This window comes from Nycticebus coucang, chromosome 4 (genome assembly GCF_027406575.1).
Source record: "Nycticebus coucang isolate mNycCou1 chromosome 4, mNycCou1.pri, whole genome shotgun sequence".
NCBI classification, from domain to species: domain Eukaryota; kingdom Metazoa; phylum Chordata; class Mammalia; order Primates; family Lorisidae; genus Nycticebus; species Nycticebus coucang.
The window spans coordinates 26,262,752-26,290,244 of NC_069783.1; the positions used below are offsets into that span (position 1 = coordinate 26,262,752).

General features: G+C 37.8%; 1 protein-coding gene across 3 annotated transcripts in view; it reads left to right on the forward strand.

Annotated features, from left to right (window-relative positions):
* Window positions 1-27,493, forward strand: part of BABAM2 (BRISC and BRCA1 A complex member 2) — a 474,143-nt gene that overhangs the window by 166,830 nt on the left and 279,820 nt on the right. For all 3 annotated transcript variants that reach the window (XM_053587206.1, XM_053587205.1, XM_053587207.1), the window contains exon 5: window positions 9,455-9,649. In XM_053587206.1, coding sequence (XP_053443181.1) covers window positions 9,455-9,649 — 195 coding nt within the window. The remainder of the gene's footprint in view (window positions 1-9,454; window positions 9,650-27,493) is intronic.

Genomic DNA, 27,493 nt, shown 5'->3' on the forward strand with positions numbered 1-27,493 from the left:
TGATCCGGGGACTGTCTGTATTTACATTGTTTTTCTTAATAAGCAAGGAAAGTTGGATCAGGAGATGTGATTTGAGAGTTCTTCCTTTCCCTCTTCTCTCCCACTCTTGTTTCCTCCCATTTATGCAACCCCAATTCTAAAAAGAGAACTACAATTTGGAAATGAGCTTGGTGACCCTAAAGATCCATTTGAAGTGGGAATCCAACAGGAAGTGGGGCTGCTTGCTGGTTATCTTCTTCTAGAGGAACTGAGGTATTCTATACAGCACATGCTGATGGGCAAGAAGGGACATTACAGCCCTTTGAATTTTCTAAATGGACCATAGGTATAATTTTGGGATACTTTTACATATTTTAGATTTAAAACATGCTTGCCTATGGAAGAAACAAAACAAGTGACGTGTGCCAGCTCCAATGACTCTGATATCCTAGCACAAAAATTAGGACGACTAGAGAAATTTTGGTATAAGGTGCCAATAGGTCATCTCCTGGTAGATAATTGAATATACTCTAGAATTCTTCCATTAGTTGGGAGTTTTGCTTACCTGGCAACTGGATGAGGCTGCCTACTGAATGGCATTTTGAAAAAAGTTCAGATTAGAATTTATTATTCTGCGTTTTTACTATCATGAGTCTTGTCAGTACTATCATAAAATCATTTGGTAAAGTGATTTTTTAACTGCTAATGTATTTGTGTATTTTCCAGAGACATTACCTGTGTCTTTCTCCAGGATATGTAACTGTCCTGTTTTGTATTGACATGAGAGTCAAGATGACATTATTGCACTAGTAGTAACACCAGTAGCCAGAAGATTTTATTGATTGTGAATCAGGGAGTAGACTAATTGATTTTATCCTGCAAGCAAATTTTTAAAAAGCTCTTTTAGAAGGAGGCTAGGACACAGATAAACACACACACACACACTCAACACTCAGGGAAATTGCTTGTTAATTGAGAGACAGGTCAGAACCTTGGAGAGTTCTAAGTAAGGTAGGGGCTTCATAGCTGGCCCCGAACAGAAGAGTTTTCAGTTTTTTCCCCATTTGTTTGTTTTTGCAGCAGATACCAAGTCCACTTAGCAAGATATCAATATGTAGGATTTAAGGAGACAGATCCCTTTTACTGCAAGCATGAGCTGTATTTAGTATTTGTCTACTAAATTGGTGATTTGTGACTATAATCTTAAAAATCTTTCTGTTCTTTTTTTTTTTTTTTTTTGCAGTTTCTGGCCGTGAACTTGACACCTCTGGCATATGGGGCAGGCGCCCTACTCGCTTGAGCCACAGGCAAGGGCATGGCTTTTCTTTAGCTTGCCTTCTTGAAGATCCTGTGCCATTCCTCCAGGCTATTTTATGAGTCTGGATTCCTTGGCAGGGCTTCTGGTATTGAGATGAAGATGGTCACAGTAGGAAGGACAGGGACATAAGGATGAGGAACATAAGATCTCACTAAGTATTCTCTACCTATTAGACTAGATTGATTTTTCCAAAAATTATTATTCTTAAAATAACATCTTAGGTACAACTTTAACCAAACAAAACCCAAACAAAAAACAGCATAGCAGACGTGTTCTGGTTGAAGCAAGGTTTAGAAATCTGTAGTGCCTTCTGCTCAGACTAATCCTGGCTCTAGGATCACAAACCATCACATTTTACGTTAGTGAACATTTGATTTACTTGTCAGAAACAGTTCCTAACTAGGTATGAAACCTAACTTAAATTTATTTTTAGGAATATTTTTACCAGCCCGTATTAATCCTAGAAAAGGCCTTATATTGGTGTCTACCTAGGTATTCATTGGGACTTTAGACATTTGCATTTCTTTTTAATTAGCTGTTGTACTTCCGAGAACCCACTGGGTTTTTAAAGACTATAATTAACAACTTTAAACATCATAGCGACCATCTCAAATCTCAGACTCATTAGGCTTTGCTAACAAGGGTGAAGAGAATTATTAGAATATTTGAAAATGAAACCACTGAGGATCATAAACCACTTGTTTTATTTTTTGCCTTACTAATATTTATTCCTTCTTTTTATTTTATTTTTATTTACTTTTAGTTTGTTGAGACAGAGTCTCACTTGGTCACCTCCGTAGAGTGCTGTGGTGTCTTAGCTTACAGCACCTCAAACTCCTGGGTTCAAGTGATCCTTTTGCTTCAGCCCCCCAAGAAACCGGGACTATAGGAACCCGCCACAACGCCCGGCTATTTTTTAGAGACGGGGTCTTACTCTGGCTTAGGCTGGTCTTGAACTTGTTAGCTCAGGCAATCCACCTGCCTCCACCTCTTAAGTGCTGGGATTATAGGCGTAAGCCACCATGCCCGGCCTCTTCTATTTTTCTTTCTTTCTTTCTTTTTTAAAATTTCAGATTAATATGAGGGTACAAATGATTAGGTCACATTGTTTGTGTTTCTAAGGTAAAGTTCAAGTTACAGTTGAGCTCCTCAGTTGAGGTAGTGTGCTGCATACCCTTATGTTGTGCACATTAAGGGAGAGCTCACCAATCCCTCTCCCTCCCCCCATCAATATTTATTTCTGCGAGGGCACTACAACTATGATATTCTCTCCCCTATATCCATTCCATTTTGTTCTTAATAGTTGAATCTTCTTAAGAATAAAATCCCAAAACATTAACTGTAATTTAAAACTGTAACTGTAAGGGATATCATAAGAGTGCTGTGTTTTTTTTTTGTTAGCCACATGACTATAAATATTTGAAGGGTAGTCATATGGAAGAGGGAGTAGACTTGCTATATGTAGTCCCAAAGATAGTTTTTCCTAATTTCTTTTTTACCCATCTTCAAATTCATGTTGTGCTAACTCTAAAAAATTAGAAAGTTGCTAAACATGAAGAAATTATGAAAAAATGGTTAAAATAATTTCACTTAAATTATTTTAGATAATATACTGGAGGAGTCATACATATATAACTTTATACTAGCATATAGTGTATATGTTTATTGCTGATAAAACTTGATCCTCTTACAAATAGGTCAATAGCAAAATCATTTTAGTTGCTGTCTTTAATATTCTCTAGATGGAATGACATTTAAAAAATTAATTCTTGTTAAGTTACAGTTCTGCTAGAAATGTAAAATTTTATTGGTCATTTTCTAAGACTTCCCATTTAGCTGAGTGTAACACAAGAGTTTTGTTCAAGAGAAACATTATAAGTCAGCTACAATTGTGACCACGAGATTTTAGCATATTGCATTACCTTTCCGGAAATATTCTGTCAAGCTTGGGATTTAAAAATAGTAAGTTCAATTTCACTTTGAAATGTGCATATTTACTTATATATACACATGTATAATATATACTCAGAAAATTTGAGACATTAAAAAAATAGGGGGAAAAAACCCTCTTTTAAATAGCTTTAACTATAGACATTAGTTATTAATATTTCTCCCAGTAGTTTTTCTGTACATAGATGGTTTTTGCTGTGGAAGGTTGGGAGAGGATGAGCCAAAATTGTGATCAGACTGTATACGCAGATTTATGTCTGTCTTCGTTTAATATTTTAACAGAAATATTTTCTATGCTATTACAATATATATAAATAATATATAATACAGTATATAAAAATACTATATATAGTAATTACATAGAAATATTGGTTGCATATTATTTCTTTGAATGACTTCAATGGTTTTTTAAACTATTTCTTTTCTTTTTTCTTTTTTTTTTGAGACAGAGTCTCACTACATCGCCCTTGGTAGAGTGCTCTGGCATCACAGCTCAGAGCAACCTTAAACTCTTGAGCTTAAGCGATTCTCTTGCCTCAACCTCTGAAGTAGCTGGGACTATAGGTGTCTGCCACAATGCCCAGCTATTTTTTTTTTTTTTTTTGTTGTTGTTGTTATTGTCATTGTAGTGTAGCAGGCCTGGACCGGGTTCTAGCCCTCCAGCCCTGGGGTATGTGGCCGGTGTCCTAATTACTGAACTACGGGTGTGGAGCCAAAAACCATTTCTTATTGTTAGTCATTTTGATTATTTGCAGCTTCATGATACTATAAATGGTTCTATTTACATTTTTGTCTATGAAACTTTTCCCCCACCTATTTTTAGATTTCTCTAGCTGGATTCCCAGAAATAGGATTTCCAGTGATATTGAGAATAAAGATTTCTACGATTCTTTATGTATACACTGGGATACACACATATACACATACAACACATACAGACACACACACATACATATATAAACTGCTACTACCAATTGACACTCTCATGTGTAAAAGTGTTAAATTACATCCTCACCAACATTAGCTATTTGCTGAAAACAAGAACTTGAATAATTTAAGATATAAGCTTTGATTCTTGTAATTTTTGTCTAATTATCTTCTTGTGTGGGAATGCTAGGTCAGGGGCAGGCCAAAACAGTGAGTCCCATAGGACCAGGAAACAATTTGTAGAGCTGAAGCCCTGTCTTGGAATAATAGTCATGCTACTGAGTTCAAAGCAAGACCCTAATCCAAGGGGGCCTAATTGAACCATGGGAACAGGTATGGAACTTCAAAGAGTGAAGGAAGAAGCATAGAGCCAGCAAAGCCATTTATATCTGCCGTAATACTCAATAAGGGTCAGACATTTGTGTCATGTGCAGTCCCTGTGTTGGTAAGAGTAATCTTCTCTAGGGACAGGATCTGATAATACAGGTTAAGAGAGATAATACTATTCTCTACACTCTGTTATGCTTTTGGGGAAAAATTCTCTTACTATGTACATTTATTATTTTTTCAATGAAAAGTTGTTTTATAAAAAAGGAGAAATGAGGAGAATTACGTTTCCTTGATAAAATTGCATACTTTTCATATATGGTTAATCAGTTTAGATGTCCTCTTATTTTATCATTTTCCTAGATAGGAATGCACAAATTTTTGGTAAGAAGTTTTAGATAATTTTCTTGTTATATTTCTAATTTATGTCTGTAGTTTATCCTTTTATATATTGAAAATTTTTATCATGAGATTATTTTTATCAAAGACTTTTTTTTTATCCCATGGAAGATTTTACCCCTCTATTACTAGGCAGTGATGATTCTAGGTCTCACTTGTTCATTTGTTTTTTGTCCTCCTTTATCTTCCCCAAAACATGCACCTACTATATTGCTGCCCAGTTTTTTTCCACTTACTGGTCTCCTTGTGTGGATCTAAATTTGCTTCAGTGTGGCTAAAAAAACTGGTTTTAAGTAAGTGAGTCCTAAATTGAGGGTGAGCTAGGCCCTCATTATCTTTCTGACATAAGGAAGCTCCTATAAGGAGCTGAATATTGGTTGGGCTTGTTCAAGTCTAGGACCACTGATTTGAGAGTATAATGTAATGTAAGTGGAATGTATTTATGAGAGAGAAATGTGAGAAGGTTGAGAGTCACATAAGGTGGGGGCATTCCTAATGTCAGGCAGCCTTGACAGAGGAACCAAAGTAGGGAATAATCAGATTGATCACCAGATCTGTCATGATGACAAAGAGGCGGGTGCCAATTCTTTGGTTAAAAGTTGGTATTTTAGTGAGCTGAATGGAGGGAGAGTTGGAGGATTTACATTCAACACTGTCTCAATTGTTGTCTATCAACAAAATTCTTCAGTCTCTTTAGTTAATAAGTTTTTGAAAAGAATTGGCATAATACCTTCTCTGAACTGCTTTATAGATATTTTTGTGAGAATGATTGAAGCTTTCACTACATAATAAAATGGTAGTTGATTTTTTTGTTTTTGCCTGTATCTTGTTCGTTTTTTTTTGTTTTTTTTTTTTGTAGAGCCCTCGGTAGAGTGCTGTGGCGAGTCACACAGCTCACAGCAACCTCCAACTCCTGGGCTTAAGTGATTCTCTTAAGAGGCCTTAGCCTTCCAAGTAGCTGGGACTACAGGCGCCCGCCACAACGCCCAGCTATTTTTGGTTGCAATTTGGCCAGAGCTGGGTTTGAACCCATCACCCTCGGTATATGGGGCCGGTGCCTTACCAACTGAGCCATAGGCGCCGCCCCTTTGCCTGTATCTTATCACTTATTTATCTTATTACTTATTTTGACTGTATCTTATCACTTTCTCTTAATGAATTTTTCATTCCCTATTTTGAAATCCTTTTTCTATTCTCTCTCTTTTTGTTGTTGTTGTTGTTGATACATTACATTCCCTGTGTCTGCTCCTTATAGCCATCCTCATTATGTCACATTTATTCCTATGCATTACCAAGAGTAAATAGAAAAAGAACTTTATGAATAGAGAAACCCTTATTTTTCTCTTCTTTGTAAAGAAGCCAGCTAGTTTATGCCTCCTCCCCTTCTTTCCCTAAAGGAAATTTGGGCATGTTCTTTTATCTCCTTCCTACTCAAGAGAATAGAAAGCTACAATGTCTTGTTTTGCTAGACCTGTTTTTAAAGTATGTCCTACTCTTAGGGAGTGACTAAAACCTTGGATAACTTTGGTGTTAATTCCCTTCTAGGCAAAGTTGTTCAAATCTCAAATTACCTAAGGAGTAGAAGTAGTCATGTAGCAACAGTAGAAGAATTTTTATCTTGTTTAGTCTATCTTAACTATGTTAAACCTCTCTTAAGGGGAATGTTTTCCAGTGAAATATGCCTTGAATGGCCAGGAGGTCAAGCACATTTCCATGTATTAGGAAATCATATTTTAACAGAAAAGGGGTTGGTTAGCATGTCTTTACTTTGTATTTAACAATTAAGTTGAATCATTTGAAATGAATTTGAATTGGTAAGGCATGTTTGCCAACTTAAATGTCTTCATGTTTTTTTAGTGTATGGATATAGGCTTGTACTTGACAGGCAACTAAAGAAAAATGACTGAGTTTTAAAAATATAAATTAAGGCTTGGCGCCCATAGCACAGTAGTTACGGCGCCAGCCACATACACTGAGGCTGGCGGGTTCGAACCCGGCTGGGCCAGCTAAACAACGACAAGAGAAACAACAACAACAACAACAACAACAAAAATAGCTGGGCGTTGTGGCAGGCACCTGTAGTCCTAGCTACCTGGGAGGCTGAGGCAAGAGAATCGCTTAAGCCCAAGAGTTTGAGGTTGCTGTGAGCTGTGATGCCACAGCACTCTACCCAGGGCGACAGCTTGAGACTCTGTCTCAAAAAAAAAAAAAATATATATATATATATATATATATACACACATATATTTAATATATATATTTACATATATATATATTTAAAAATGAATTGAAGAATTGAGGCTGGGCATGGTGGTTCATGCCTATAATCCCAGAACTTTGGGAGGCCAAGGTGGGAAGGTTGTTTGAGCCCAGGATTTTGAGATCAGCCTGGGCAACACAGTGAGACCAATCTCCATCAAAAAAAGAAAAAAAAAAAAAAAGAAAGAAAGGAAAAAAGAAAAGAAAAATTAGCTGGGCATGGTGCTGTGTGCCTGTAGTCTCAGCTACTTGAGAGGCGAGGCAGGAGGATTGCTTGAGCCCAGGAGTTTGGGCTGCAGTAAGTTATGAAAGCACCATAGTGCTCCAGCCTGGGCAACAGAGTGAGACACCATCTCTAAGAAAGTATGTGTGTATCATGTATGTATAGATGTATGATATTTATAAGATATACACTATATATAAATTGAAGCAACTAATACCTTTATTTCTCTAGTATAGTACTCAATTAAGGACTGGAAAGGAATACTTGACCAAGAAATGGAATATTGTATACTTTTCTCATTTGTAAATATTTCATGAGAATCTCTACAGAAAATGCATAACAAGCTATATAATGATCATAGTAAGTTATATACCATGTTGTTATATCCTATTGATACTTTGAATGTGGTCTTGAGTAGCCCCAAAAAGAATTTCAGGCTCTTGAGGTCAAAAGGTTTGCCAGGGAGGACTTTATACTCTTATCAAATCATTTCTGTATCAGCATACCTCTTTTATTCAATGTATGCTGCTGAAAACTCTTACCTTTCCTTCTGAACATCAAGTCTTTATTTGACCATCCCTTAAGGCATATTTTTCCTTTAAATGAAAGAGCAAGTAGTGATTTCCTTATTGTCATTTAGTCTCTGGAAATCAAGCCACACACTAGAATAATTACTTTCCTTTTAAATAATGTATTCCTTTACCTTTCCTTTGTTTTCTTTTGATAGAAGCTGTGCTTGGTTTGTCCATGAGGCAATATAAAGTAATGTTGATGGTCCCTGAGACCCTTTCAGGGGAATGCAAAGTCAAAATTGTTTTCATTATCTTATTAAGATATTATTTCCCTTTTTTTATGGTATTGATGTTTGCACTTACATTGCAGAAGCAGTGGTGAGTAAAACTGATTCTTTAACATTAACTAAGACAGGCATCAGACTGTACTTATATTTTCCACTGCCATACATTCTTTTTTTTTTGAGACAGAGTCTCACTTTGTCACCCCCGTACAGTGCTGTAGCATCATAGCTCACAGCAACCTCAACTCTTGGGCTTATGTAATTCTCTTGCCTCAGCCTCCCAAGTAGCTAGGACTACAGGTGCCCGCCATGGTGCCCGGCTATTTTTCAAGACGGGATCTTGCTTTAGCTCAGGCTGGTCTCAAACTCATGAGCTCAGGCAGTTACCCACCTTGGCCTCCCATAGTGCTGGGATTGCAGGTGTGAGCCACCCTGCCAGGACTACACACATTCTTACTTTAAAAAAAAAAAAATGCCATTTTTTTAAGAATGACCTTCATGACTTAATAAAAATTATGAATTTTATAAAGTTCCAACCCTTGAGTACACATCTTTTTAATGTTCTGTGTGACAAAATGAGAAATACACAGGAGGACTTCTATATGCCAGAGTATTACTTTTGCCTCAAGGAAAATCGTTAGTGTGATTGTATTGCAAGCTGAACTAGCTGTTTTTTTCTTGGAACCTTTCTTATTACTTGAAAGAATGACTGATGGATAAACTGTGTTTATTGGCGGACATTCTCTTGTCTCTACTCTGTTCCTGTTTTTTCAGGCTGCACCGTCACCCTTGTGTGTACATTTCTTTGCAGCTCTACTGTTTACAGAGCATTTATTTATATCTGGTATTACAGATACAGATGGTCTGTGGCTCTGAACTGAATTACTTTAGCATATAATGCTGAATTTAGGTAGAGATAGAAAAAATACATAATTTTAAAAGAATAAGAAGCAAATTATGTCTTCTAGGGCTAAAATTATGTCTTCTAGGATATTTAGGTTTCTTGTTTTGTTACTAACCTGCCTTATACTTTACTGTTTCTGTTTATTCATGATGGAATTCCTCCTTGATTTTTCTGCAAGGATTTTTGGAATACAGGAGAAACTATTAAGATCAGAAGACTCTTCTGACTTCATCTTTGGGTTTATCGCAAATTCAGAGTAGTCTGTTCCTCTTAGATTGTTACTACTCTTTTCGTATATATCGATGTGTGAATGTGATAATGGATTGAATGAAAATTTATTTTTAACTGGTCTTTTATTTATGGCTTCTACAGAACCTTGCCTCCTGGAATCCTTCAAATCCTGAATGTCTCTTACTTGTGGTGAAGGAACTTGTGCAACAGTATCATCAATTTCAATGTAGCCGTCTCCGGGAGAGCTCCCGCCTCATGTTTGAATACCAGACATTACTGGAAGAGCCACAATATGGAGAGAACATGGAAATATATGCTGGGAAAAAAAACAACTGGGTAAGGATTTTCGAGAATAGGATAAAAGGTCGCTTCATCTTTAATAAAATAAAATAATCAATTCAGATGTTCATTTATAGTAAATCTTAATTGTTCCTTTAGATGAACATGGTTTAGATGCAGTCTTTATACTTTCTCATAATTGAGAATGTGAAGGAAACTTAGTGTTTATCTGCTTCATTATCTTTCTCAAAGATAACACCTTGAAAGTTGTTAAATTAAGAGTCTTATCCTAGCCCTGGATACTGAGAAGTCAGCGATGGAGCCCGAGGACTTGCATGGGTTACAATCCTCCACGTAGGTTCTGATGCATGTGGTCTACAGGCCATATTTTGAGATACTAGTAAGTTTCCCCTTCCTTTTAATGGGGGATTTCTCCAGTATCCCAGTAAGATAATAGAGGTCAGTAACTCTAGAAGCAGCTAGCTTATGTGGCATCTTTTATGTTTTCTTTTTATAATTTCTTAACATTGTATGATCCTTTTATAATGCAAGTCAGATCATATTACTTCTCTGCCCAGAACCTTCTTGTACATCTCTTTTTTGTCTTGTGGTAAAATCCAAAATGTTTCTAGTGGTGTAAAAAAAAGCCTAGTGATTCCTGTCATCACCATCTTCCATCCATCCTTACTTCTCTGTGTTCATCTCCTATGAAGTACCTTCCTCTTTGAAATTGAGCTCCAGCCACCCTGTCACCCTTCTTGTGCTATAGACACACCAGGTAATCTCCCGTCCTGGGGTCTTTGCCTAAAGCTTTCTGTTTCCTCCTGATAGGGGACATGGTTAATATACATATGTATCCTGCTTCCTTCAATTTTCTACTAATGTTATGTTCTTAGTGATGCCTTGTTAACATCCTCAATTGTTTTAAGCAATTTTTTTGAAGTATAATTTATACGCCATAAATTCACCTGTTTTAAATGAATTCCATGACTTGCAGTAAATTCGCTAACTTGAGCAACTAGGATTATAATCCAGTTTTTGAATGGGTCTGTCACCCTGGTATGATTCCCTTTATAGTTAATCCTGTTTTCACCTCTGGCCTCAGGCAACCACTAAACCTGCTGTCTGTAGATTTTCTTTTCTGAACACTTTTTACAATAGAATCATTCAGAATTTGGCCTTTTATGACTGACTTCTTTCACTTACATAATACTTCCAAGGTTCATTCACATTGTGGTGTTTATCAATACTTCATTTCTCTTTATGTCTGAATAATATTTCATTGGAGAGACATACCACATTTTTTGTTTACTCATGTACTGATTGATGAACATTTGGATTATTTTCATTTTTTGACTTTTATGGATAATGCTGCTATAAACACTCCTGTGTAAGTCTTTTTAATACCTGTTTTTAAAATTGTGACTTGTACCCACACCTTTCCCCCCAACCTTTACTTTGCTCCACATCTTTTTGGAATCTTTTTTAACATATTTTATAATTAATATATCAGTTACAGGTTGCTATGTAAAATAATCATTCCAAAACTTAGTGGCTTAAAACAACATTTATTATCATACCTTTTGATTATCAGGAATCTGCTTCTGAGTTCTCTCACAGGAGAGGCTGTCTAGGTGGTAGGCATCTCAAGGCTCAACTGGAGATAGATTTGTTACAAATTCATTCATGTGGTTGTTGGCATGATTCAGGTCCTTGTGGGCTGTTGAACTGAGGGCCTCAGTTCAGTGCCAGCTGTTGTCTGAAAGCTGCCTTCAGCTGTTTGCCTCTCTGGAGGGCAGCTAAGATGGCAGCTGGCTTCATTGGAGCAAACAAGCAAGAGAGCACAAGAGAGACAGCATTGTAAAGACAGAAGTCATGGTCTTTTATAACCTGATCCTGAAAGTGACTTTTGCTATATTCTATATATGCTATATGCTATATAAATATAACTTTTGCTATATTCTCTTTGTTAGGTCCTGCTTTCTGCCATCCCCAGCACACAAAGACACATATGTGCACATGCACACATGGGCACACCCACACACACAGGAGGATTACAAGAGTGTGAATACCAGGAACCATTGGGAACCACTTAGAGGGAGCCTACCACACTTATTTATTATGTTTGTTGTAATTGGGATGTAAAATTTCTCGAGGGCAGTGATCTTTGTTTTGTTTACTAGTATATCTCAAACACTTGGAACAGTGCCTGCCACGTCATTGGCATTCCAGAAACATTTATCGAATGAATGAATTAATAAACTCTAGTTAGACAATAGAGTAAGTTTAGGTGCCTTTTTCTGTACTAATTCTTTTAGGTTTCACTCAATTTTCCTTCTTAGGCTAAATATGCTCCTCCTTTCTTTCTTTTTTTTTTTTTTTGTAGAGACAGAGTCTCACTGTACCGCCCTCGGGTAGAGTGCCATGGCGTCACACGGCTCACAGCAACCTCTAACTCTTGGGCTACGCGATTCTCTTGCCTCAGCCTCCCGAGCAGCTGGGACTACAGGCGCCCGCCACAACACCCGGCTATTTTTTTGTTGCAGTTTGGCCGGGGCTGGGCTTGAACCCATCACCCTCGGTATATGGGGCCGGCGCCCTACTCACTGAGCCACAGGCGCCACCCTCCTCCTTTCATTTTTTAGCTTTTTTGTAAAGGATGTAATTTCCAGACCTTATACACATTAGTGCAACCAAAATTTATTCTTGTTATAAAGCATCTTGTTTTTTGCAGTTCAAGGTTCTTTTTTTTCTTTTTGGTAAATTTATTTATATGATAGTAAAGATACATAGCACTAAAATTTCTCTCTTTACTATTTTGAAGTATACAGTTCAGTAGTGTTAAGTATATTTATGTTATAGTGCACAGATCTCTAGAACTTTTTGTCTTAGAAACTAAGACTCTATACCCATGAAACACCAATACCTCTCCTCTACAGCCCTTGGCAATCCAGTTTTCTACTTTTTTTCCCTGCGATTTCGACTCCTTCAGATATTTGGTGTGAGTAGAATTATCTTCTTCATACAGTGTTGGTCTTTTGTGACTGGCTTATTTCATTTAGCATAATAATCTCTTTGAGATTCACCCATGTTGTAGCAGGTGACATGATTTCCTTGCTTTTAAAGGCGGCATACTGTTCCATTGTATGTATATACCACATTTTATTTATTTATACATCTGTTAGTGAATATTAGGCTGCTTCCACCTCTTGGCTGCTGTGAATAGTGCTGCAATGAATACGGGTGTGCGCATATTGCTTCAAGAGCCTGTTTTGAGTTCTTTTGGATATATAACCTCAGTGTGAGGTTGCTAGATTGTGTGGTAATTCTATTTTTAATTTTTTGAGGAATTTCCAATACTGTTTTCTTTAAAGGCTGATCATTTTATATTCCCACTAATAGTTCAAAATTTTAAACTATTGATTATTTTGAAAGTGTAGTCTTTCATATGGCTAGAAATGACAACTTTGTTGAATTTGGTTTATCCTCTGCCTCTAAGATTCCCTTATTAAATCATCAACTTAATTGTCCTCTCAAAAAAGGCTGGTAAGTTAATTTGGTATGGCTTCTTCTGGCGAACCTATGTTGTCTTTGGTGTTAATAGGCTCATTTGAAAATAGGAATCATTATCAAACTAACTTTAGTTTAGGATTTGTTTTCCTACTCTATTCTCTCTTTTAATATTAAAACTGAATTTAGAGGGTATTTGGGAGGACCTCAACTAATGTGCATGATGCAGCGGCACATTTCAAAACTATTAAGAAATGAGTATAAATTGTAATGAATGTGTCACTTAGTTTAATGTAAGAATTTCACATCGTATATCGAAGCAGTACCCTGAACCCCATAAATGCATCAATGTACAAAGTTGTGATTTAATAAAAAATACTTTTTAAAAAGCTGAATTTAAATTTAATCTGGTTTTATGGCACCTTTTGTCACCTAAGAATTTTCAAAATTTTATTCAGTGGCTCAGCTAATACTTAATTTGTGGTTTATCTAGCTGTAAAATTTAATTTCAGGCACAAAGACGGTTTTGTTTATAGTATTTTAAAAACTTTATGTTTAATGTTACAGATTTTCCTTTCTTAATAAAATCTACTACCCCTTTTCTTACTGGGGCTATTTTAATTTGATATTAAGTAATTTGTAAACTTTAGGGCAATGGTTATGGATTTAGGGAAGTAAAGAAACTGAAAATCCTATTGTTGCAGGAAGATGAGGCCCAGTGGAGAGAAAGAGCACCCAAAAACCACATTTGTAAAAGGAAGGGCTTTATTCAACAGCTGGGAGTTTACGGCCAGCTGGCATAGGCATAGAAGAATTCCAAATGCCCCCACACTCCCCGACTGGCTTGGTCTTTCCCTTTTTATTGATAGTCAAAAAGTTCCAACCCATAGGTACCCTTCTCATTGGCCAGTTTGAATCAAGTGCGAGATGCTATTCCAGCCCCTACAGAATTACAGGATTTCACAGAACTTGGAAATTTCCAAGTTCCAGGAAGTTAAGTTTACAAATTCCTAAGAGCTGAGTCACCATAGAGAGGACCCTACAGGTGTATCCTTGTGGTCTCCTTGAGAAGACCTGTTCTCCTTGACCTCACCTTTCTTGGGTATCCTCTCTCACTATAACAAGGCAAAGTAGATAGTTAAAGCTTAAGCTTATAGCAGACCAGGCCTAGGGAGGCCCTAGTAAAATTGGAGTTGAGAAGTAAAAATATGAGTTAGAATAAGGGAGTAGGTCAAGAAAAAGTATGTAAATGTGAATCTTGAGTGATGAACAAATTAGACTTTGCCATGGGGATACAGGAATATGTTAAAGGATAGCTTGCTAATGGAATCAAAAATCTAGACCAAGAATCTGGAGATAAACACAGGACCTTGGGAGAAAGAAAGGAGCTTGATTTTGAGCCAAGATTTGTCTGAATTAGGGACTGATTTCATTGCCTATTGTTGCTGTAAAAATTGCCAAAAACTCCGTGGCATAAGACCACACAGATTTATGATCTTATAGTTTTGGAGTTAAGAAGTCCTGAATGGCTCTCCCTGGGCTAAAATCTAGTTGTTGGCATGGCTGTGTGCCTTGTGCAGGCTCTAGCAGAGATGGTTTCAAGGTATGAAGAAATGTGCAGAACTACTGCAGAACTACTTTTGAGAAATTTTATAGAAATGGATTCTACAAGACTGTATAGTTAGTAAAAACATTTCTGGAGATTTTAACAGAAATGAAGCTCAGGTTTTTAAGAAGGACAATTTGCAAATATTTGAGTAAGAATGCAATAGTTAGAACAACAGTTGGGTAATCAAGGAAGGTAAATATATGTTTAGGTGTTCTCATTTTCAATAGAGCATTTGCTCTTTTTTCCCTCAGTGTTCTATGAGCGCACTCCTTTCTTGTTTAAATCTGTGGAAAAGCTGCACCTAAAAGATTGGGTATAACTCTGTCAGCCCTTAGGTGTCTTATGGAACATCACAGGACTCTTCCTTTGACCCCGTCTTTTTCAATGTCCTTTTCAATGAATCCCTTCATTCAATTCAAAGGGATTGAATGAAGTCATACAAGGCATGTATCTCAATTTTTCTGATAGCACAGAGCTTGAAAAGATATCTGTAATCATTAAAGATTTTTAAAAAAATTAATATTAAAAATTAATATTTAAAATTATTTTCGTATGCTAGAATGTGACACCAAATCAACAAGATGCACTTTAATAAGGCTAAGCCATTGTAGGATTGATGTACAGCTATGGAAACCTATGCTAGGTTTGGGGTAAATAAAGAAGTATATCAGTCATGGCTTTTGCTCTTCAGGGTATTAAAATACAGTTGAGAGGGATCAATCTATATGTGTAAAAAAAAAAAATGAAATAATACAGGATAAATTATATCTCAAATGGAATTGAGAGACTGTATAAGCATTCAGCAGAAAGCCTTTATTGGTTAACCGGAACTGATGTAGGCCCTGAAGGAAGGTGAATATAGACAGTGTCTACCAGAAGAGGAGGTCACTGGTTATGTGGTTGGGAAAACACAGGGGCGTGACATACGTGGGGAACAAGGATTATACGCAAATATTCAACTGGTTCACTGATCGATAAATTAAATGGATGACGTCTTAGTGACATATTGAAGCATCAGGACATTTTTATATGAAATAATTGGGTATTTATTAGTTTAAACATGAAAATAATATACTCTCTAAATAAAACCTTACAAGAATGAATATGCTCTTTCTGGCCTGAAAGTAAATCCATGTATTTTGGTTTTTCTGATTTGAGTTATCCATCTGATAAATATTTTCTATAATGAATCTGAGACTGTGCATAATTATTTAATACCTTTGCACTGTGCAATTCTGTATCTCTTAGGATGGTCTTCACTGTTGTCATCACTGAATTTTTCTGTCTACCATATATGTTTATACTCTTAACCTTCTGTTTCTGCCTAAAAGTGTAATATGAAGTCCTTAAAAACCTGATGTACTACTTCTTTTTACTATTATTTGGCACAAGGAAAAATTTAAATCTACACAGAAGAGGAAAAGGGCTCTCTCTGATCTGTTGTCAGCCTTGTGAGAAGCCTGTGAATGTGAAATACAGTGTTCTCTCCATCCTCTGCAAAGACGCTCTTTTCCCTCCCCAAACTTCGATTTAGAGGATTGTAGCAAGTGCACATTTCAAAATAAATATTTCAAAAAATGTCATTCTTTACCTTTGACTTTTTGTTAACTCATTCTCCTTGTTGCTCTGCCTTTATCTCCTTTAATGAATTTTGAACATTGAATTTCTTATCTATGCTGGTTTTATAATTCTTAATAAACACTAAGTTTTTTTAAACAGGTTTAAAAAAAAGGCACTACATTGGGAAACAAGCTTTCTAGGTTCAGAATGAAGAACACTTTTTATGTGCCTGCGTGATCACTTATTTTTTTTAAGTGTATTTATTTTTTATTTTGAGAAACCTTTTTATTTTGAAATAATTATAGATTCACGGGAAGTTGCAGAGTAGTACAGAGAGATCCTGGGTGTCCTTCATTCATTTTCCCCAGCAGTTGCATTTTATATAACTGTAATAAAATATGGAAACCCAGGAAATTGACATTGATACAATGTATGTGTGTAGTTCTGTGGCATTTCACCACATAAGTAATTTCCTATAACCACCATTGCAATCAAGATGCAGATTTCTTTTACCACAAGTATTTCCCTCCTGCTACCCTTTGGGACAGAGTTATTTTTAAGGTCAGAATTTTAAAAGGGATGAATCCCCATAATGTAAGCAACTGCAATTAAAACCATATATCCTGTTTTGATGTAATATATCCTAAATAAAAATGTATTAAACATTTTCTCAGTGGGTAAATCCTGAGGTCTCATTTTCTATTATGTGTATCAACTGCCCTGTGAACATATTTTACAGGGATATGTTGATCTAAAGAACCAGTATGACCTAATCTATTTTCTCTTGCTCATAACAGAAATATCCCAAACTGATTATTTATAAAGAAAAGGAATTTATTTCTTATAGTTTTGAAGGCTGAGAAGTCCAGGTAGAGCCTTCCTGCTAGGTGAGGCTGTGCAAGGCCTCACACAGCCAGAGGGCTGAGCATGCTACCCTGTGTGCTGGGGTGTCTCTTCTTCTTACAAAGCTTCCAGTTCCCCTCCCACGATAATCCATTAATCCACAAGTGACTAATCCATTCCTGAGGTCAAAGTCCTTGTGATCCAGTCACCACTTAAAGGCCCTGCGTCTCAATACAGACACAGTGGTACTAAATTTCAACACGAGTTTTAAGGGGACATGTATTCAAATTATAACACTATGTTTATTAATTGTAAAAAAGTATAGTAAATAAATTTGTGAATTTTTATTTTGCTTTTGGTTTGATTCTCAGAACTGAAAGTTGGCACATCATACTTAATTTTTTTTTGGTAGTTTTTGGCCAGGGCTGGGTTTGAACCAGCCACCTCCAGTCCTTTAAGCCACAGGTGCCACCCCATACTTAATTTTTTGATCAAAGTTATTAGTTTTCCTGATATGAAATGTAAGTTTTGGGATAGTCCAAAGCCCCATATTTTATATGTTCATGATCATCAATGGGTGATCCTGTGAGATAAAGCAGCTTTTTAAACAACATGTTCTTTCCTTTTGCAGATATTTTCCTTATAGTGATTTATACTTAGATATATAATGGAATGTGAACCAATGACCTTTTTTATTGTATTTGACCCCAATCCTAGATCTATGGCTTATACATTAAGCTCTGGCAACATCTTAAAAATATTGGGCAGAAAGGAAAGGAGCCTAGCAGTATTAGCGTAGGCCACTCTTAAGATGTGTTGGAGAGAGAGAGTGATCTGGGAGGAAGGAGCTTTGGTTTCTAATTCTGTCACTAGTTTTTTCTATATGACTCTAGGTTTTCCATGTGTCACTTTCATGGAGATAACTGTAACGTATGTTGTTCCAATCTGGACACAAGGATTAAACTAGATTCGGTGTGTGTGAGACAGAGTTCAACAAATATTGAGATAAGTAATACATAGTATTATTGTTATTATTAACTCTCTTTTGCATGTCCTTGAAGTAAAGTACTATAATAAGTGTTTAGTAAATGGCAGTTCAATGATTACTACAGTATTTTCTCTCAAAATGCAGTTAAACATGAAGTTATTAATACCATATGTGGAGCTGTAGAAGCTGTTATCACCAAGATGCAGTTAAAGTATTAAGGCGATGTAAAAGTGAAGGCTACTTTTTTTTTTTTTTTTATTGTTGGGGATTCATTGAGGGTACAATAAGCCAGGTTACACTGATTGCAATTGTTAGGTAAAGTCCCTCTTGCAATCATGTCTTGCCCCCATAAAGTGTGACACACACCAAGGCCCCACCCCCCCTCCGTCCCTCTTTCTGCTTTTCCTCCCCCCATAACCTTAATTGTCATTAATTGTCCTCATATCAAAATTGAGTACATAGGATTCATGCTTCTCCATTCTTGTGATGCTTTACTAAGAATAATGTCTTCCACTTCCATCCAGGTTAATACGAAGGATGTAAAGTCTCCATTTTTTTTAATGGCTGAATAGTATTCCATGGTATACATATACCACAGCTTGTTAATCCATTCCTGGGTTGGTGGGCATTTAGGCTGTTTCCACATTTTGGCGATTGTAAATTGAGCTACAATAAACAGTCTAGTACAAGTGTCCTTATGATAAAAGGATTTCTTTCCTTCTGGGTAGATGCCCAGTAACGGGATTGCAGGATCAAATGGGAGGTCTAGCTTGAGTGCTTTGAGGTTTCTCCATACTTCCTTCCAGAAAGGTTGCACTAGTTTGCAGTCCCACCAGCAGTGTAAAAGTGTTCCCTTCTCTCCACATCCACACCAGCATCTGCAGTTTTGAGATTTTGTGATGTGGGCCATTCTCACTGGGATTAGATGATATCTCAGGGTTTTGATTTGCATTTCTCTAATATATAGAGATGATGAACATTTTTTCATGCGTTTGTTAGCCATTCGTGTGTCGTCTTTAGAGAAAGTTCTATTCATGTCTCTTGCCCATTGATAAAAGGGATTGTTGGCTTTTTTCATGTGGATTAATTTGAGTTCTCTATAGATCCTAGTTATCAAGCTTTTGTCTGATTGAAAATATGCAAATATCCTTTCCCATTGTGTAGGTTGTCTCTTTGCTTTGGTTATTGTCTCCTTAGCTGTACAGAAGCTTTTCAGTTTAATGAAGTCCCATTTGTTTATTTTTGTTGTTGTTGCAATTGCCATGGCAGTCTTCTTCATGAAGTCTTTCCCCAGGCCAATATCTTCCAGTGTTTTTCCTATGCTTTCTTGGAGGATTTTTATTGTTTCATGCCTTAAATTTAAGTCCTTTATCCATCTTGAATCAATTTTTGTGAGTGGGGAAAGGTGTGGGTCCAGTTTCAGTCTTTTACATGTAGACATCCAGTTCTCCCAACACCATTTATTGAATAGGGAGTCTTTCCCCCAAGGTATGTTCTTGTTTGGTTTATTGAAGATTAGGTGGTTGTAAGATGTTAGTTTCATTTCTTGGTTTTCAATTCAATTCCAAGTGTCTATGTCCCTGTTTTTGTGCCAGTACCATGCTGTCTTGACCACTATAGCTTTGTAGTACAGACTAAAATCTGGTATGCTGATGCCCCCAGCTTTATTTTTATTACTAAGAACTGCCTTACCTATACGGGTTTTTTTCCGGTTCCATACAAAACGCAGAATCATTTTCTCCAAATCTTGAAAGTATGATGTTGGTATTTTGATAGGAATGGCATTGAATAGGTAGATTGCTTTGGGAAGTATAGACATTTTAACAATGTTCATTCTTCCCATCCATGAGCATGGTATGTTCTTCCATTTGTTAATATCCTCTGCTATTTCCTTTCTGAGGATTTCATAATTATATAGTGGTCCTTCACCTCCTTTGTTAGGTATATTCCTAGGTATTTCATTTTCTTTGAAACTATGGTGAAGGGAGTTGTGTCCTTAATTAGCTTCTCATCTTGACTGTTATTGGTGTACACAAAGGCTACTGACTTGTGGACATTGATTTTATATCCTGAAACATTACTGTATTTTTTGATGACTTCTAGGAGTCTTGTGGTTGAGTCTTTGGGGTTCTCTAAGTATAAGATCATGTCGTCAGCAAAGAGGGAGAGTTTGACCTCTGCTCCCATTTGGATTTCCTTTATTTCCTTGTCTTGCCTAATTGTATTGGCTAGAACTTCCAGCACTATGTTGAATAGTAATGGTGACAGAGGACACCCTTGTCTGGTTACAGTTCTGAGAGGGAAAGCTTTCAGTTTTACTCTATTCAGTAAAATATTAGCTGTGGGTTTGTCATAGATAGCTTCAATCAGTTTTAGAAATGTGCCACCTATGCCTATACTCTTCAGTGTTCTATTTAGAAAAGGATGCTGGATTTTATCAAATGCTTTTTCTGCATCTATTGAGAGGATCATGTGATCTTTATTTTTGCCTCTGTTAATATGGTGGATAACGTTTATGGACTTGCGTATGTTAAACCAGCCTTGCATCCCTGGGATGAAGCCTACTTGATCATGATGAATGACTTTTTTGATGATAAGCTGTAATCTATTGGCTAGGATTTTGTTGAGAATTTTTGCATCTATATTCATGAGTGAGATTGGTCTGAAATTCTCCTTTTTGTTTGGGTCTTTTCCTGGTTTTGGTATCAGGGTGATGTTTGCTTCATAGAATGTGTTGGGGAAGATTCCTTCTTCCTCAATTTTTTGGAATAATTTCTGCAGTACAGGAATAAGCTCTTCTTTGAAGGTTTGATAGAATTCTGATGTGAAGCCATCTGGACCAGGGCATTTTTTGGTTGGAAGATTTTTTATTGTTTCTTTGATCTCAGTGCTTGAAATTGGTCTGTTCAGGAGCTCTAATTCTTCCTGGCCGAGTCTGGGGAGAGGGTGTGATTACAAATATTGATCCATTTCCTTCACATTGTCAAATTTCTGGGCATAGAGTTTCTGGTAGTATTCAGAGATGATCTCTTGTATCTCTGTGGGATCAGTTGTTATTTCCCCTTTATCATTTCTGATTGAAGTTACTTGAGATTTTATTTTTCTATTCCTCATTAGTCTGGCCAATGGTTATGTATTTTATTTATTTTTTCAAAAAACCAACTCCTTGTTTCATTAATTTTCTGAATGATTCTTTTGTTTTCAATTTCATTGATCTCTGATTTGATTTTGGATATTTCTTTTCTTCTACTGAGTTTAGGCTTAGATTGTTCTTCTTTTTCCAATTCTATAAGATCTCTTGTGAGATTGTTGATGTGCTCTCTTTCTGTTTTTCGAATGTAGGCATCTAAAGCGATGAATTTTCCTCTCAAAACTGCTTTTGCAGTATCCCACAGGTTTTGGTAGCTTTTGTCTTCACTGTTGTTATGCTCAAGGAAGTTAATGATTTCCTGTTTGATTTCTTCCTTCACCCATCTGTTATTCAACAGAAGATTGTTTAGTTCCATGCCTTTGTGTGGGGTCGAGCATTTTTGTTAGAGTTGAGTTCCACCTTTAGTGCCTTATGGTCTGAGAAGATACAAGGTAAAATTTCAATTCTTTTGATTCTGTTGATATTTGTTTTGTGTCCCAGGATATGATCAATTTTGGAGAATGTTCCATGGGGTAACGAGAAGAATGTATATTCTTTATCTTTGGGATGGAGTGTTCTATATGCGTCTATCAAGCACAGTTGTTCTAGGGTCTCATTTAAGTCTCTTACATCCTTGTTTAATTTCTGTTTAGAGGATCTGTCCAGCTTTGTAAGAGGAGTGTTAAGGTCCCCTGTTATTATGGTATTATCAGATATCATATTGCTCAGACTGAGTAAGGTCTGTTTCAAGAATCTGGGAGCATTTAAATTGGGTGCATAGATATTTAGAATTGAAACGTCTTCTTGTTGTATTTTTCCCTTGACCAATATAAAGTGACCATCTTTGTCTTTTTTGACTTTAGTTGCTTTAAATCCACATGTATCTGAAAATAAGATTGCAAATCCTCTTTTCTTCTGAATTCCATTTGCCTGGAAAATTGTCTTCCAACCCTTGACTCAGAGCTTAATTTGTCTTTTGAAGCCAGGTGTGTTTCTTGCAGACAGCAAATAGATGGCTTGTGTTTTTTAATCCAGTCAACCAATCTATGTCTCTTCAGTGGGGAATTCAAGCCATTAACATTTATTAAGATAATTGATAAGTGTGGTAGTATTCTATTCATCTTATATTGTGAGAGTCCATTGCTTAGTTTTATCTTTTGCATCAGTGTGGAGGTTAGGTTCTGTCCTTTAATTTATGAGTTCTTACTTTGCTGGTAATCCATTGTGGTGGTCATTGTGCAGAACAGGTTGAAGTATTTCCTGTAGAGCTGGTCTTGTTGTGGCGAATTTCCTCAATTTGTATATCCGTAAATGATTTGATTTCTCCTTCAATTTTTAAGCTTAGCTTAGCAGGGTACAGAATTCTGGGCTGGAAATTGTTCTGTTTAAGTAGATTAAAGGTAGATGACCATTGTCTTCTTGCTTGGAAAGTTTCATTAGTGAAGTCTGCAGTCACTCTGATGGATTTGCCCCTGTAGGTCAACCGGCGCTTACTCCTGGCAGCTTGCAGAATCTTTTCTTTTGTCTTGACTTTGGACAGGTTCATCACAATGTGTCTTGGAGAAGCTCAGTTAGAGTTGAGGTGACCTGGGGTCCAATATCCCTCTGAAAGCAGTGTGTCAGAATCTTTGGTGATATTTGGGAAATTTTCTTTTATAATATTCTCTAGTATGGCTTCCATTCCTCTGGGGCATTCTTCTTCCCCTTCTGGAATTCCTATAACTCGTATGTTGGAACGCTTCATAAAGTCCCATAATTCTGACAGGGAACGTTCTGCTTTCTCTCTCTTCTGCCTCTTTTACTATCTGAGTTATCTCAAAAACTTTGTCTTCTACCTCTCAAATTCTTTCTTCTGCATGGTCTAACCTGTTGCTGATACTTTCCATTGCATCTTTAAGTTCCCTGATTGACTGTTTCATTTCCTTCAGCTCTGCTATATCCTTTTTATATTCTTCATATCGTTCATCTCTGATTTGATTCTGTTTTTGGATTTCCTTTTGGTTATTTTCCACTTTATTAGGAGTTTCCTTCATTGTTTCCATCATTTCTTTCATTGTTTTCATCACGTGTATTCTAAATTCCCTTTCTGTCATTCCTAACATTTCTTTATAGGTGGAATCCTCTGCAGTAGCTACCTCATCGTCCCTTGGCGGGGTTGTTCTGGACTGGTTCTTCATGTTGCCTGGAGTTTTCTGCTGATTCTTCCTCATGGGTGATTTCTTTTATCTGTTTCCTTGCCCTAATTTTCCTTTCACTTCCTCTTGCTCTTTAAGTTCTCGTGCCTGTGGACTAAGGGTTACAGGACCAGAAGGGTGAGAAGGTTTAAGAGCGAAAAAGGGATGAAAGAAAGGAGGACCAAGTGATAAGGAAAAAAAAAGAAAAATAGAGAAACGAGAGGCGGTGGGTAAAAGGAATATTGACAAAAAGCATAGAGGCCCAGAAAGAGGGAGACGGAACAATATAGGTGTACAGTAGGGTACTTTGATACAAACTTAAAAAAAAAAAAACCACCTTCTGGGGGTGCCCAGTTGGGTGGTTTCCTTGAGGTCAGCAGCTCTTTGCTAACCTGATCAGACATAGTACCCCACCTCCACCAAGTAGAGAGGAAAGACAAAAATGCTATAAATCAAACCGAAACTAGCAAACAGAAAACTTTACGGGATAAAATTGGCTGGAAAAACCAAATAATAGCGGTAGAAACACTAACAAAAATGAAGTTCTAATTATTGAAATAGGCAGCAATGGGAAATTATAATTAAACTAGAAAAATTGAGAAAGAAAAATGATCTGTATGGAAAAGATTGAACTTAAAAAACAAAACAACAATCCACAATATCAAAATAAACATAAAAAACAACCAAACCAAAAAAAAAAAAAAAAAAACACAACCAAAAACAAAGCAGTATGTATATGTTATTGAATATTGTCTGGGCAACACGTGGTCTTCTGGGGTATGAGATGTTAATCACAGTTCTGATATGACTGGAGGCTGCTAGTTTCTCAAACCCCAGCAGGTAGACACCCTAAATCTCTCTTCAGCCCACTTAAAAGGCACTTTGAACTTGTTCACTTACTGAGCAGAAGCTTTCTCAGGGTAGTGCTTGTCGCTGGAATCACTGCTGAAGTGGCTATCCACTTTCCCTGTGTGCCAAAACCGGTCTCACTCTGCCCCCGAGGGTTAGGGCTGCAAGGCGGCTCAGACCCCGCCCTTAGGCACTTGGTCGCTGGGTTACCAGCTCCCACCCAATTCCCAGCTCTGCGACCCTGAAGGCGGAGCTTGCCGGGGCAGATCGCTCACAATGTCTGCCTGTGACCCAGAGCCAAACACTATTAGCTCCGTCTGGCTCAGTGGCTCAGACTGGGGCCCTAGACAAAGGCCAAAGTTCTCCGCACTCCCGCTCTGGCTCTCCCCAAGGCCGTTCACCTGAGTGCCAAGTCCAAAGACACCAAAACAGTTCACAGGTAAGGCCTTTCTGGTTTGCAGTCTCGCTGCTAGTGAACTTGCAGTTGCGGGTGGGTTTAGACGGATTGAACACACGCAACCACTTGCTGGTTTTCCACTGTTTTAGTCCTCCTCTTGGGGTCCAGAAGTCTCTCGCTGACTCCCTGTATCCTCTCAGGGGTGATGATAGGCAGATCCCACCAGCCAGAGATGCCTGGAGTCCTATATCCCCAGACTCACAGTGCCCAGGTGCAAGGAAGCTGTTACTCGGCTGCCATCTTGCTCCGCCCAATGGCTGCTGATTTCTCAAACCCCAGCAGGCAGACACCCTAAATCTCTCTTCAGCCCACTTAAAAGGCACTTTGAACTTGTAAACTTGCTGAGCAGAAGCCTTCCCAGGAAAGTGCTTGTCGCCGGAATCACTGCTGAAGTGGCTATCCACTTACCCAGTGTGCCAAAACCGGTCTCACTCTGCCCCTGAGGGTTAGGGCTGCAAGGCAGCTCAGACCCCACCCTTAGGCTACTCGGTGTTGGGTTACCAGCTCCCACCTGATTCTAGCTCTGCGACCCTGAGGGCGGAGCTTGCTGGGGCAGATCGCTCACAATGGCTCCCTGTGGCCCACAGCCAAACACTATTAGCTCCGTCTGGCTCAGGGGCTCAGACTGGGGCCCCAGACAATGGCTAAAGTTCTCTGCATTCCCGCCCAGGCTCTCCCCAAGGCAGTTCAACTGAGTGCCAAGTCAAAAGACACCAAATCAGTTCACAGGTAAGGCCTTTCCGGTTTGCAGTCTCACTGCTACTGAACTTACAGTTGTGTGCGGGTTTAGACAGATTGAACACACGTGACCACTCGTCGGTTTTCCACTGTTTTAGTCCTCCTCTTGGGGTCCAGAAGTCTCTTGCTGACTTCCTGTACCCTCCCAGGGGTGATGATAGGCAGATCCCACCAGCCAGAGATGCCTGGAGTCCTATCTCCCCGGACTCACGATGCCCAGATGCAAGGAAGCTGTTGCTCGGCGGCCATCTTGCTCTCCTCCCCGTGAAGGCTACTTTTTAAGAATGAGGGTCTTGCTTATCTTTCCAGGAGCAGTTTGATGGACTTCCGAAGATGAAAGATAGATTTTGGAGTATTAGGAAAGTGAAGGGAGTGAAGGCAGTAGATTTAGACAGAATTTGGAGGAAGGAGATAACAGACATACTAGCTGCAAGAGGCAGTTAAAATTATCTCTTAGCCTAGTGACACTTATCAGTCTGGCTGTCAGGAATGTTTCAGGTTCATGGTATTTTGTAGCTTAAGTAGGTCTTCAGGTATTTGTAGCAGGGAGTATCTGCCTTAATGGGATTGATGATTAATGTTAATGGAAAAATGTCAAGAATTATAAGTCCAGTACAGGAGGCACTAGCCATTCAGGTGACTATTTGAGCATTTGAAATGTGGCTAGTCCAAATTGAGATGTATGTACATGGACACATGGAAGTTTGAGGAATGAGTTAAAAAAAAAAAAACTCAATAATTTTTATTTTGGTTACATGTAGAAATGCTAATATTTTAGATATATTGGGATACATTATTAATAGAGTATTATATATATTTAACCTGTTTCCTTTTATTTTTTTAAGTGTGATTTTTAGAAAATGTTAAATAGATTATTTAATCTTAAATTACTGTGTGGCTTACATTTGTGCTTTGCATTATTTTTCCTTTGGAGAGAACTAGTTTAGCACAATGGGAGGGGAGAGTGAGACTTAAGAGAAGGATCAAAATAACTGGAAGGTGTGGAAGTGGATGTGTAGCAAGATGTGCACAGGCTTTCTCTCGTAATCTCCCTTTAATTTATGCTGCTTGGGAGTTGTGCCTTGATGGCATTTTGTTTAGGGATAAATATATGTGGTAGCTCCTTTGAAAAGGGTGTAGTTTGATGGTCAGATATGCTATAGCATACTCCAAGGAAACCACCGTATTTGTTTTTGTTTTTAACCATGGGGAACTATTAGGAGTTGCATGTTTATTTATTTATTTATTTACATTTTACTACCCGAATTTATTTATTTTTTTTTATTTTACTTTAAAGTGCTATGAGGGTACAAATGTTTAGGTTACGTTGTTCTCACTTACAACGTAAAGTTCGAGTTGTAGCTGAGCCCCTCATCCGGGTGGCATGCTGAACACCCTCACATTGTGTACATTAGGTGAGATCCCACAATTGCCTTCCTTCCTCCCTTTATTCACCCTCCCCCTCCACCCTTTTTCCATCTCGCTAGACAATATTTGTGTTTTATAGTTGGTGTGGATGTGCAGTTGTTTATATATTGGTTTCATATTAGTTTTGAGTACATTGGATCCTTTTTTTTCTCATTCTTGAGATACCTTACTAATAAGAATGTGTTTCAATGCCATCCAGGTAAACATAAAGGTGTAAAGTCTTCAGCTTTTCTTATGGTTCTATAGTATTCCATGGTATACATATGCCATAGTTTGTTGATTCATTCAAGGGATGATGGGAATTTGGGTTGCTTCTTTTTTTTTTTTTTGTAGAGGCAGAGTTACACTTTATTGCTCTCGGTAGAGTGCCATGGCGTCACACAGCTCACTGCAACCTCCAACTCCTGGGCTTAGGCGATTCTCCTGCTTCAGCCTCCCGAGTAGCTGGGACCACAGGCGCCTGCCACAACACCCGGCTATTTTCTTGTTGCAGTTTGACCGGGGCTGGGTTTGAACCCGCCACCCTCGGTATGTGGGGCCGGCGCCCTACTCACTGAGCCACAGGCGCCGCCCTTGGGTTGCTTCTACATCTTGGCAACTGTGAATTGAGCTGCA